Source organism: Paroedura picta, chromosome 9 (genome assembly GCF_049243985.1).
Source record: "Paroedura picta isolate Pp20150507F chromosome 9, Ppicta_v3.0, whole genome shotgun sequence".
NCBI lineage: Eukaryota > Metazoa > Chordata > Lepidosauria > Squamata > Gekkonidae > Paroedura > Paroedura picta.
This window is the reverse complement of record NC_135377.1, coordinates 37,594,357-37,607,488: the sequence shown is the minus strand read 5'-3', so window position 1 is coordinate 37,607,488 and position 13,132 is coordinate 37,594,357. Positions and strand designations below refer to the sequence as shown.

The following is a 13,132-nucleotide window of genomic DNA, read 5'->3' as shown; positions in this document are numbered from 1 at the left end:
GTCTGTCAGCTCGCTCCTCCCAACCTAGAGCGCGGCTGCAGGCAGACGTGGTTTAAAGCCTATTCACTTGTCAGCCGATAAAGGGCTCTAATAAAAATATCAAATGAAAATCCCAAACTCCTCTGGTCTTTCTAGTACTTTAAAGACTACTAACTTAAACATCTATCATACACTTTCGTGGTCTTGGGCATATCTGCAATAGGCTTACAGCGGAGGGCGAGAAGAAAACCACCTGAGCCGAGGACGGTTTAGACTTCCTCTCCAAGGCAGGGGCCGCTCTGGGACATGTACTCGGTGGCTGAAGCAGGCTCGGCGCGTGCGCAGTGTGCGCTGCTTCGCCTTGCTTGGGATGGCGGCGGCGTCTGGCGCGGGGGGTGGCACGAGCAGAAGCAAGGCCTTAGAGCTGCTGCGTACTCTGCCCAGGGTCTCCCTCTCCAACTTGCGGCCCAATGACGGCGCCAGGCAACTGGTGAGTTAATCTCCGCGGCTCCAATGGCCTCTCCGTGGACGGCTCCGGAGGCACCTTGGTAGCTCGGAGCCATCTTTCGCAGTCTCGCTCCGACGGCTCAATAACGCCCCGTTCAGCTCCATTGGCGCGTGAGCGGCTTTTAAAGTCTTTGTCTGACCCTGGTGAAGAGGGGCGGCTTCTAATCTGGAGAGCCGGGTTTGGTTACCCGCTCCTCCTCCACATGCAGCTAGCTGGGTGACCTTGGGCGCGTCGCAGCCTGGATAGTACTGTTCTCGTAGAACTCTCGCAGCCTCACCTACCCCCAGGGTGTCTGTTGTGGGGAGAGGGAGGGGAAGGGGACTGTAAGCCACTTGGAGTCTCCTTCGAGTAGAGAAAAGCGGGTTATTTTATTTATATTCTTATATTTGTATACCACCCTCCCTTGCAGCTCAGGGCAGTTTATATAGAACAAAAGAGAATGTAAGGATGAGTCCATATAATTGAGTATCATCAAATAAACGGAAGCAGTAACAGTGGTTTTATAACAGTTCAGTAACTAGTGGTAGCAAATGAGTAACTGTGTTGGTCTGAAGTAGCACCTTTAAGACCAACAAAGATTTATTCAAAGCTCACGCCTTGAAGACCAACCTTTGGGGTCTTAGTTAATATCTTAAAGTTTCTACCACTATAAAATCAGAATTCAGTAGTACCTTTAAGACCACAGAGTGCTTGCACTTGAAAGCTCACGCCTTGAATAAATCTGTGTTAGTCTTAAAGATGCTACTGGACTCTGATGTTTATAGTGGTAGCAACTTTAACATATTAACTAAGACCCCAAAAATTGGTCAGTTCAGGATTCAATTTAGGGGGAGGGGTTCTGAGGGGGGGCAGTAGATGATGTCGGTTCGATGACCTCTCCCAAATGCCTGGCAGGAGGCCCTACTGACCTCTTCTGGGAGATAATTCCATCAGGTGGGGGCCAGGAGGTAGAAGGATCTGGCCCTGGTTGAGGTCAGATGTTCTTTGGGTATAAAATACCAACTCTTCGTTGTCTTTTATAGTTGTTAAAAGTGGAAAAGGAATAGTAGCAAAAATCCAGTCTTGTTTTGCACCAATTTGAATTCAATGAACTTCCCTCCTTTTAGTTCATAAATTGCTTGAGAGTAAATTATAAGACTTCAAGCATGCCTCAGCCTATCTTTAGCATTTGTATAATACTGTATAAATAGTATTGCTTCTTTTATTCAACTATGCTGATACAAAGAATTTTAGTTGTTCAAGTAAAAGGCCTTTCTCTGATGTGTAACCTCGGAAGTGGGGGGAGGCACATGTAGATAATTCTGTCTGAGTTGGAGTATAGTAGAGACATTAATTTGGAGATGTGCCTTAAGTTCTTTTTTGTAGTATAACTTTTCTCTTGTTCTCCCTGATTACTGTGCTTAGTGTTTAGATGTCTGTGCGGGTTCATGCGTGTCTGCATTTTTTGCCCCTGTCGGGGAAGGGGAGGTTCAGCATGTTCCTATATACTGCTTTTCTCATGCTATTAGTGGTGCTCATTTTGTTGTTTAGACATCTGTGTTCAGTTTAGTGTAGCGGTTAGGAGTGCAGACTTCTAATCTGGCAAGCTGGGTTCAATTCTGTACTCCCCCATATGCAGCCAGCTGGGTGACCTTGGGCCAGGGCACTGATAAAGCTGTTCTGACCGAGCAGTGATATCAAGGCTCTCTCAGCATTACCCACTTCATAGGGAGTCTGTTGTGTGGAGAGGAAAGGGAAGGTGACTGTAAGCTGCTTTGAGACTCCATCGGGTAGAGAAAAGTGGCATATAAGAACCAACTCTTCTTCTATAAAGAGAACTTCAGTGAAAAAGGAATTCAAAAAGATATTGAATAAGATGGGATATCCACCTGTTGCCAGTGTTTACAACAAGAGATATGTAGTTTTTCCAATAGGAAGCATGTGTTAATGACTAAATGGTATCTTGTCTAAAGAATGTTGATTTCCCCATTTTAGTGGGTCAGCTATCTGCCATAGGGAGGTTAGGCAAGGCATCCAGTGGACATCCTGAAGATGAGTATGACCTTATGTGTTGTATCTAGTGTGGCAGTGCTGAAGACCTATAGGCTAAATGAACATTAAAGTGTCAGGCTAGGCTGATCTTGGAGGTTAAGAAGGGTCAACTCTGGCTAGTATTTGGATGAGAGACTTCCAAGGAATAGTGGGATTGTTAAATGGAGGCAAGCAATGGCAAACCACCTCTGGAGGTCTCTTGCCTTGAAAATCCTACAGCATTGCCAGAAGTCAGCTGTGATTTAATAGCACTTCCATCCAAGTAACCCTGTGTAACAAACTGATGTAAGATTGTTTTTTAGGAAAGGAGACGTGGACATGGGAACACTCGAGGCAGAAAATGTGGCCGTGGTGACAAAGGACAAAGGCATCGAGGAACCCGGCCTCGGTTAGGCTTTGAAGGAGGTCAGACTCCATTTTATCTGGTCATTCCAAAATACGGCTACAATGAAAGACATAGGTAAGTTTATGATTATGCTGGGTGAAACTTTTTTTGCAGCTGGAATCTCCCTGAATTGAACCAGCTAGTTCAGACCCTACAGCCAGGAAAAAGGTGGGGGGATCACCCAGGAAGGGTGAAATGGCTGACAGCCATTTCACCGGTCCATTTTGCTTCCCTAAGCTTCAAAACGGGAAGCAAACAGCAAGTGAAATTAGCGCAAACCATTTCAGCCTAACAGTGGGGTGGATGCACCTGTCAGCTGTTAGGCCATTTCACTGGTCCATTTTGCTTCCTCTCACTTGTTTGCATTTGTTACAGAGCTGCGACTAGGTGGTTTAAAGGAAAATGTACTTTGGAACTGCTATAAAAAAATATTGCGGGTTAGATTCTGAGTAGTATCAACAGAAGCTGCTGGCTGAAATTATTCTTTCCCCTGTCACCTTCATCCAGCCACCCATTTGCCTAAAAGAGGCATTGAGGATTAGGGAGACCCACTAGAATAAAACAAGGGGGACGTGAATTAAATTGCTCTTCTCTGCCTCTTTCGCCAGTGTAGCCTGTTGCACCAATGGAGGTGCCTCTCATCAGAACAGGCAGGAGGGACAATTTCATCCACTTTTCCTATTCCATTGCCACCTACTGCAGCGCATGTTATCCATGTAGCTCCCCCCGACTTCTGGCGCCACTTTTCTGGTGCTCAATGTTTGCTCACAAATGAAGGAAGATGATACAGATTCTCTTCTTTCTATCTCTTTATGCTGCTAGTACTTTGGAGCCACGTCAGTATTTTCAGGAAGTAGTTCAGCGATTTAATTTGCTTAAACGTAAGCTATGCAGTTAGGTCTGAAATCTGTTCTGAGTGGGTCTGATTCCAGTAGAATTTAATTTCCTGCTCTGGACCTTCAGCATATCGTCTAGCAAGAGTGGTCTTGCCCAAATCCATTAGATGGCCATTCTGAAACCAATGTTCTCTTCTTTAATCTTCTCTCCAGCTTTAGGCGTCAGTATCCTCCCCTGAGTCTCAGAAGACTGCAGTACCTGATTGACCTGGGCAGAATTGATCCCACACAACCATTAGATTTGACCCAGCTTGTTAATGCCAGAGGTGTAACAATAAAGCCACTCAAAAGAGATTATGGTGTACAATTGGTGGAAGAGGTAAATTTTAGATATTCCTTGCTATGTTATGCAGGTGTGATTTAGTTTTGAGTGATTAAAGTTGTCATCATGTAATGGTGCAGTTTGTTTCAGAATTATGAAGCTTATTTTGCGAGTCCAGTAGAGGTCACTATAAACCAATTAAATTTGGGTGTGCTGGGCAAGATAGAACTCAAATATTAGAAGTAGTATATTATTGGCAACTACATGCAAAATAAATTATAAATAGAGGAAATGTTTAATTGTGTTCCAGTTTATGAGTGAAATTCTTGATATATAGGTGTCAGATAGCACCTATAGATTCCAAATGTGAACGCAATAAAGTGAATTCATAAGATCCAGTTGTTCAGAGAATAAAGGTCGTAAGCCTAACTTTACAGCTATTCTTAATGCAAACTAATACTGCACTCTGTCAGTCTGACAAGGTAGTTTAATGGAAATGTAAAATTTTGAGAAATTTTGAAACCACAGAACTTTCTCTGTTTTTAAGAAGAAAATATTTGGGGGTGGGAGGAACAACAATTGAAATAATTTCCTGTCAAATCTAAGCTTCTTGTATTGTCCAAACAACATAAAATCCATCATTTATAGATTAGTCAGCATATAAAATAATACTATTTGACATATTTAAGTAATTTCAAAGAATAAAACTGAGCAATTTCTTATCATAAAAAAAGAATGCATTGCAAAGAAAAAGAGTTGCAAAACTCTGCACTATATGTTAACGATATCTTTCATTTGTTACCTGAGAGGTAAGAAAAAATAAACTTTGTAGAAAACAGATTTTGTAGTAAACAAAAAGAGTACATTGTTTGGGCAGACCGTCTCAAACCACAGTGGGTAGGACTTCCCTGGCAGTGGAAGGTTACTCTGAGTGAGGTAAATAAAAGGGAGCATAGGCAAATAAAATGCAAATCAGTGATCATATAAAAGGGACTATGAGGAATGTATGGAAAAAATCAACAATAAAAATTTCTTCAAATATATTAAAAACAGAAAATCATCCAGGTAGCTACTGGGGCCATTAGATGACCAAAGGGTTACTAAGGGATGATAGGGAAATGGCAGACAAGCTGAATAAATTTTTTGTGTCTATCTTCGCTGTTGAAAATGGGAAGTGCTTGCCCATCCCAGAACCAAGAGGGGTGTTGAAGCACCAGAATCAAGTTGAGATGATAAGAGAAGAGATTCTACTACTGGTGGACGAATTAAAAACTAATATATATTCTTGGTTCTTGGTGGGCAACAGCGGGAGGGCTTCTGAGGTTGTGGCCCCACTGGTGGAATCCTGGTGTCATCTAGGTTGGCCACTGTGTGACACACAGTGTAGAACTTGGTATGACATTGGCCTGATCCAATATGGCTTGTCTTATATTCATATTTGGGTATTAATGTTATAAAAATACTGGATTATGGAATAATGCATTAACATGGAACATAGATTAATTCTTGCCAAATTATTACATTTGTATAAAAATTGTTAACATTGTTAAAATATATGCCTAAAGTAGTAGAGGGGTTTCCCCATGGCCAAGTGTTCCTCATAATTTCTCTCTCTTTTTCCCCACTGGAAAAATCGAAAGCTCATATTTTTTCAAACTGTATATTTCAAGTGTGAACAAAGAATTAAAAAATTTTTTTACTGTTTAAAAATATAATACATTAAGAATAATAAAAGAGAATGTATCTCTTTTTCTTCTTCTTTTAAACAGTACATTGTGCATTTTTCTGCCTTTTGATGCACGGTAATAGTTATTATTCATATGTCCTTTGAAAAACATTTGTACTGCACACTGCAGAGCATAATAGCTTAACAAGAAGTATCTTGGCAGGTGTTAATGTGTCCTAACTATTCAATTAACTTGCAGGGTGCTGATACCTTTGTAGCAAAAATAAATATTGAAGTACAGATGGCTTCTGAGCTTGCCATTGCCGCAGTAGAAAAAAATGGTGGTGTTATTACTACAGCCTTCTATGATCCAAGAAGTTTGGGTAAGAATTTTCTGTCCAAACTTACATTTACATCACATCCTTTTCATTAGTGTGTAAAGCCAAGCCTTGATGTCTCCTGAGGAAAAGAGTTTATTTTTCCAAAAGAAGAAAAGTTTTTTATCTTTTATGATTCACTCATGCACTCTTTGAAATCAAGTCAATAAATGTGTGTGCCGACAGCAGGTAATCATGTCATATTATTATTTTCCCATGGGCAGAAACACAGCTAGAAATCAAATTTCTCTTGCCCTTAGCCTTATCAACAAGTCTCTAAAGAAGTCATTTCATGACACACAGTGACAGTGGACCTTGTGTTGTTCTGTCACTTTCATTTTTTTACTCGCAAGAATACAGCTGAATATGTACCTATTATTATTTTTATTAAAACGTATCTCACCTTTTCTTGTGGTTCAAGATGGCCTTTACAATAATCGTTAGAAACAGTTTCTTGTTGTTATTCTGCTTCCGAATCAAGTTCAAGGTATTGGTTTTGACCTTTAAGGCTGTACGCGGTCTGGGTCCTACCTATCTGCTGTCTACTTATGCCTCCTGCAGGGCACTTTGCTCTGTGGGTATGAATCTGTTGAAAGTTTTGGGCCCCCAGGAAATAGGCCTGGCCTCAACCAGGGCCAGGACCTTTTTCAGTCCTGGCCCCTACCTGGTGGAATGAGCTCCCGGAAGAGCTGAGGGCCCTGTTGGAGCTCTGTGGGTTCTGTAGGGCCTGCAAGATGGAGCTCTTCCACCAGGCTTTTGGTTGAGGCTGGGATGAATACCAGTGGTAAGAGCAGGTTCTTCCCCATCCTTGTATAATTGAGACCCCCCTCCCGTCAGAGGGCGTACCATCGCCCTCAGTTTACATCCAATCTTCTTGATTGACATAGCCAGGAACAGATGAATTGAGGGGAAATTGGCCTAATGAAGGGATTGTATGATCACCATCTAGCTATTTTTTGCTGTTCTTATATATTTAGATTGCATTTTATAGAGGGGGTGTTGATGTTTTTACTATGTGATGAGCTGCCACGAGCCAGCTTGTCTGAGAGTGGCAGGATAAAAATCTAATAATAAATTAATAAATATAATAATAAATCCCAAACCTTCCCCCCCACCAATATGCCTGCTGTTTAAAGCCTTTCAAAAGCCCTGGCAAACAAGACAGATCCCTCAGTGTCTCCTGAAGTTCTCAAAGGAGTCTGCCACCCCTCCCCTTTCTGGGAGCTCATTCCAAGGAGCTGGAGCCTCGATGAATAAGGCATGGGCTTGATCAGTGCTAGATGGTTGGATAGCCACTTGATAACTGTAGTTGACGCACAGTGATACAAGAAGATACAATCCTTCAAATACTGAATTAACCTGCAGGAACCAGGACACATTCCCTCATATTTTAGCTTTTTATTATTATGCAATTATGCAACCAGCACTATCACTGAAAATCCACAAGAACCTGTACCACCGAAGCTTGCATGTTTGAAACTGTATAGCCTCAGTTTATTCACTCTTGCCTATTCAGTATCTCCCTTGTTTTGTTTGTTTTTGTTGTTTTGTGTCCAGGTGTTCTTTGCAAACCAGTACCATTTTTTCTGCGAGGCCAGCCTATTCCAAGGCGTATGCTTCCTCCTGAAGATCTTGTCAGTTACTATACAGATCCAGTGAATCGTGGGTACTTGGCGGATCCTTCAAAGATTCCAGAAGCCAGGCTGGAACTTGCCAAAAAATATGGTTATGTCCTACCAGATATTACAAAAGATGAACTCTTCCAAATGCTGAGCACACGCAAGGACCCTAGACAGATTTTCTTTGGCCTTGCTCCAGGTTGGGTAGTCAACCTGTCAGAAAAGAAAATTCTGAAACCAACAGATGAAAACTTGCTGAAATACTACAGCTCATGAATGTAGCATTGGAAATTGGGGGAAATGCTAGCCTTGTAGGAATTCACAGACTATTAAATAAACAGAAGTTGTATCTCTGATTTCTAATTAGCCAATACAAATAAAATGGTAAGACATCAGATATAATCGCTCTTCATTTTAATTGTTTATTAAGTAGTACTCTTAGCTCTTTCTTATGCAGAATGCATTTATATGTGTAGCTTAGTCTCATTGTTCAGATTTTTTGGGTAGTGATGACATCTGCAATTTTTTCCTCTTTCTTACTATAGAGGCAGCTTGGTGTAGTGGTTAGGAGTGCGGGTTTGATTCTGCGCTCCCCCACATGCAGCCAGCTGGGGGACCTTGGCCTCGCCATAATGCTGATAAAGCAGTACTGACCAAGCAGTGATATCAGGGCTCTCTCAGCCTCCCCTCCTTCACAGGGTGTCTGTTGTGGGGAGAGGAAAGGGAAGGCGACTGTAAACTGCTTTGAGACTCCTTCGGATAGAGAAAAGCAGCATATAAGAACAAACTCTTCTCCTCCTTCTCCATGTCCTATAGTATATGTAAAGCAGTTATCTATCCTTGCAGAAGAACAAATTTAGAGTCCATTGGCACCTTTACAGACCAACAAAGTTTTATTCAAGGTATGAGATTTTGTGTGCATGCACTCTCCCTCAGATACAATATCATGGAATGAAAATAATTAGCTTAGACGTATAGATAGTGTGATAAGCATAATGAAATTGTCCAGGTTCCAAATACAGCAATTGGGATTTTTTTTTCATTCACCTGAGATTGAATTGCATGGGAAACATTTGGCCACAGGAAAAAAAAATGCAAATATCTTCTTAACCACATTTAGCTGCATGGAATGGAAAATAAAACCTTGGTTTGAAAGGTTCCCCTGGACTCAAAATGTGTTTGCTTCAAACCAACATGGCTAACCCACTGGAATCCTTGCAGACTCCAGAAGATAACTAATAAAGTAGCCACATTTTGCCTTTGAGCATGTGGGATATGTAAGTGGTTGGTTGATCCTGCTTACTCTGCAGCTGATTTTATATTGGAATAAAAGTTTGAATTTAACTCAGGGTGTGCTCGCTGTGTATGGATGCTTGGATCCAAGAGTTTTATGTCTCCAATAACTACATGAAAATAGCTGAGCTCTACGTGTGAGGGGTAGTTTACTCGTACTTCTTTTAGACATGATAGTAATAAATGGGTTTCAACAGCATAATAAGCTATCTACTTTGTGAATTGAATCTGCCAGAATCAAATGCCAGAATTCAAGAGTGTATGGCATACATTCAGGAAATTCATGAAAAGCAGTTAAATGTTACTTCTATCCACCACATTACTTACGAATTATTGTATATACTCTCATATAAGCTGAGGCACTTAATTTTACCACAAAATCTAGATAACTGACTCGCATATAAGCCGATGATAAGAAGTGCAGCAGCTACTGGTAAATGTACATTAATTGAGGCATCGGTAGGTTAAATGTTTTTGAATATTTAAAAGAAAAACAATAAACTAGCTCTGTAAGTGCAAAAGAGGGCCAGCAAACCAGAGCAGAACAACAGTACCCGAAGTTGGCAACCTACTACAACAAGTACAACAGCTACCAAAGTACAATTCCCAAGAACAAAACACTGAAAGAAAGAACTGTAAAAATCAACCCCAAGAAGAAAATGCAAACAGTGCTGACCCTCAGATAAAAGAAGAAGGAAACAGTAAATCCCAAAGCACCACGAGAACCCACCCCACCGCCAGAAGCCAAAAGAATACTTTGAAAGAAGTAAAGTGAAGGCAAAAGGGGAAAAAAATCCCTCAGTCAAACCGCGGATGTCCTACAAGCTGCCAGGGCAAGTTCAGCTTTGCAAACACATTTGCAGAAGGCAATTCAACGATTGGCTGGCTGCCTTCCACAGCCGGAGAAGGCTGTTATTTCAATTACCATATATACCCGCATATAAGCCAAGGAGGGCTTTTTCAATGTGAAAAGGAGTGCTGAAAAACTCTGCTTATACATGAGTATATACAGCATGTCTTTGTTCATGCAAGTGAATCCCCAGCATAAAGGGCCACTTCACTCTTGATTACTTTCTTATTGATCAGTTTGAATCTGTTCATGGTTCCTGGGGAGGAAAGCTATGGCAAATCTAGACAGCATTCTAAAAAGCAGAGACATCACCCTGCCAACAAAAGTGCGTTTAGTCAAGGCTATGGTATTCCCAGTTGCAATGTATGGCTGCAAAAGTTGGAGCATAAGGAAGGCCGAGGCTTTTGTTGCTGGAGAAGACTCTTTCGAGTCCCTTGGACTGCAAGGCGAACAAACCGGTCAGTCCTAGAGGAGATCAGCCCTGACTGCTCCTTAGAAGGCCAGATCCCGAAGATGAAACTCAGATACTTTGGCCACCTCATGAGAAGGAAGGACTCCCTGGAGAAGAGCTAATGCTGGGGGCGATTGAGGGCAAAAGAAGAAGGAGGCGACAGAGAATGAGGTGGTTGGATGGAGTCACTGAAGCAGTAGGTATAAACTTAAATGGACTCTGGGGAATGGTAGAGGACAGGAAGGCCTGGAGGATCATTGTCCATGGGATCATGATGGGTCGGACACGACTTCGCACCTAACAACAACAAATATTGCCCATCCAGAAACGGTAACTGACCTTCCAAGGTCCTGACATGCAGCTTTCAAAATATGTGTGCCTAATCTAACACTTTCTTTAAGGCAGTGAATTTTAACAGCAGCCTATTTTTAACCAAGCACGTATTTACATGTTTTGATATATTATGTACATATTTTGCTTCAGAGAATCTTATTCTGTATCCAAGGAAATATTGGGTTAATAAGGGACACTTGTGTAAGTGTTACTTGCTTAATTTTGGGGATGTGGGGGTGATTTTATTGCTTTCCCTTATTTGTGCTACAGTGTTTCTGGTTTTTTGTTTTTTTTAATGAATCCATTCACAATTGTATTCTGGATAGGGAGACACACAACAGGAAAGCTACTTAACTGGCAACAGAAGAGGAAATTAGTCATCTTAATGAGGAGAAGACAAAAGTGTTTTATATTTGTATATTCCAACCCAAGACTTATTTCCATTCAATTTTTCTTAATGGGATGAACAATTTGGTTTCACTGTGTGTGTACATATAATATCCTTAAAAGCAGAACAGTATACTCGGTCAATGTTGCATTCTAAATAAACCTCAGGTGAAAGGGAAACTCAGACTAAGTGATAACTGGGAAAGAATGAAAACAGGAAACAGATGCCTAGTGACGTGTGCTGATTGGATGGCCCTTATTTATCAATCACCATCTTAGTCACAAGGCAGCTGTATCCTGACAGCAATATTATAATAGTGTCAATAGTTTGGAGCCAAAACAGCCACGTTCCACAAAATCCGGTCATTTTATTTTAATCCTATGATCAGTTGTAATTGGAGGGCACAGCAATGCCTGTAGATGATTTGGCTTAAAGGGCAATCCTTCTGCCTTTCCTACCCACCCCTTTTAGCACTTTCCAGTATTGAGACTAGCTACTGTTTTATTGAGTTTGTTAAGGTTAGAAAGGATTTCCTACTTGTCTCATACAAAATCTCAACCGGCAGAATAGAGAAAGACACAAGGGAGTCACATCTGTACAGGATCCCTGTTCCTAGGAACTGTTCTAATGGACTGGAGTTTGTACAGGTGCTCAAAATTTTAATCAGAATGTATTCTGAAATGAGAGCATTGGAGATGGGGGGGGGAACACTCCTTTCAAACTGAAGCCTAATGACTAGCTTAAATCCCTCACCTGAAAAGTGAAAATCAAATTCATTCAGAGATGTAGGGGAAGTAATAAAACGTGTCCTCCAATCTGTTACAACTTTGTTATGTATATTCATCAAACCTAAAAAGGCTGGTTGCATTGGGGTGATATTTCATGGTCTTCCTGTCTGTGTTTTGGAATCATTTTTTATTTCCAGTTGCATTGCAAATGGGGAACTGAAATTAACATATGGGGGTGAAATTGACAAAATTTAGTTTTCTTATATTTTCTTCTTGATGTCTTCCTTGGTGTCCTTTACTGTCAAATGGAAATATCTACTACTGGTATTCTTGGTATCTGGTATCATACTTAGTGCAACTCCTAAACGTTGGTTTTTCTAATTCCCTCTCCATCACCATCTATCATGGCTCAAAAAACAGTGTTAACTAAGCACTGTTCAGAACAATAAAACCATAGAAATAAAAATGGAAGACTTAAATGAACAAGCCTCCCAATTCCACAGAATACCTACAATTGAAACAGCAGCAGGGGAAAAAAAAGACTTTTGCCCTCAACTGAATGTGTGTAATGGGAGACCTTGGGCCAGTCACAGTTCTCTCAGAGTTCTCTCAGCCTCACTTACCTCACAGGGTTTCTGTTTTGCAGAGAGGAAGGGAAAGGTATTTTTAAGCCTGTTTGAGACTCTTTTGGGATAGTAAAAAGTGGGGTACAAAAGAAACAGCTCCTCTTTTAAACAGAAAGGCTTTATAGAGCCTGCAAAACTTTGTGTGTTTATTTTGGGTTCCTAACCACTTGTAGAAACTTTCTCCATAGGGATGACTCTACAGGGTTTTTTTAAAGGCTATAGCTAATTTAATAAATGTAAAGGAAGTTGCAGCCAGCAGAGAATTCCAAGAGGATTGGAAGTGGCACACAGGTTTATACCAGCAGACATGCATCTTCAGCTCTATGCACCCCCAGGTGGTTTGGGACTATTTGACCCCCCACATCAGGTAAGTCAAGGATAGTTGCTATTGTTCAGGCAATAGCTACATTTGGAAGGCCTGACAAGCAAACATGCCATGTCAGAGCTTGGGACCTGAAGGGCCTGTCACTGCAAGATATGTCAGTATCAGCTTTCCCCAATTTGATGAGGAAAATGCATTCTTTTCATTTATATGAAATTCTTATGGCTTTCTTTGTAATCGGAGGAGTGAAAAGAAAAGGCAGATTCATCAGATACTACTTGGTTGAAATTCAGGGTCTGTCTGAGTGCAAGAACAGGTTTGGAACACCCCCCACCCAGTACTTGTAGAAGAGAGCTATCATTATTAAGCAGAGGTTGTAAGTTGCTGGTGATATGTTGAACTATTTTGAGTTGAGAGT

At 41.2% G+C, this 13,132-nt stretch overlaps 1 protein-coding gene across 1 annotated transcript; it reads left to right on the top strand.

Annotated features, from left to right (window-relative positions):
- Window positions 1–294: 294 nt before the first annotated feature.
- MRPL15 (mitochondrial ribosomal protein L15) lies at window positions 295–8,125 on the top strand. The gene is made up of 5 exons (XM_077352415.1): window positions 295–469; window positions 2,821–2,978; window positions 3,953–4,118; window positions 5,987–6,110; window positions 7,662–8,125. The coding sequence occupies exons 1-5, from the start codon at window positions 350–352 to the stop codon at window positions 7,997–7,999; spliced, it is 906 nt and encodes a 301-aa protein (XP_077208530.1). The 5' UTR covers window positions 295–349; the 3' UTR covers window positions 8,000–8,125.
- Window positions 8,126–13,132: the final 5,007 nt, after the last annotated feature.

Coding starts and splice junctions, on each gene's coding strand:
- MRPL15 (XM_077352415.1), top strand. CDS start 350: ATGGCGGCGGCGTCTGGCGCGGGGGGTGGCACGAGCAGAAGCAAGGCC. Junction 470..2,820: donor ATGACGGCGCCAGGCAACTG/GTGAGTTAATCT, acceptor ATTGTTTTTTAG/GAAAGGAGACGTGGACATGG. Junction 4,119..5,986: donor GTGTACAATTGGTGGAAGAG/GTAAATTTTAGA, acceptor ATTAACTTGCAG/GGTGCTGATACCTTTGTAGC.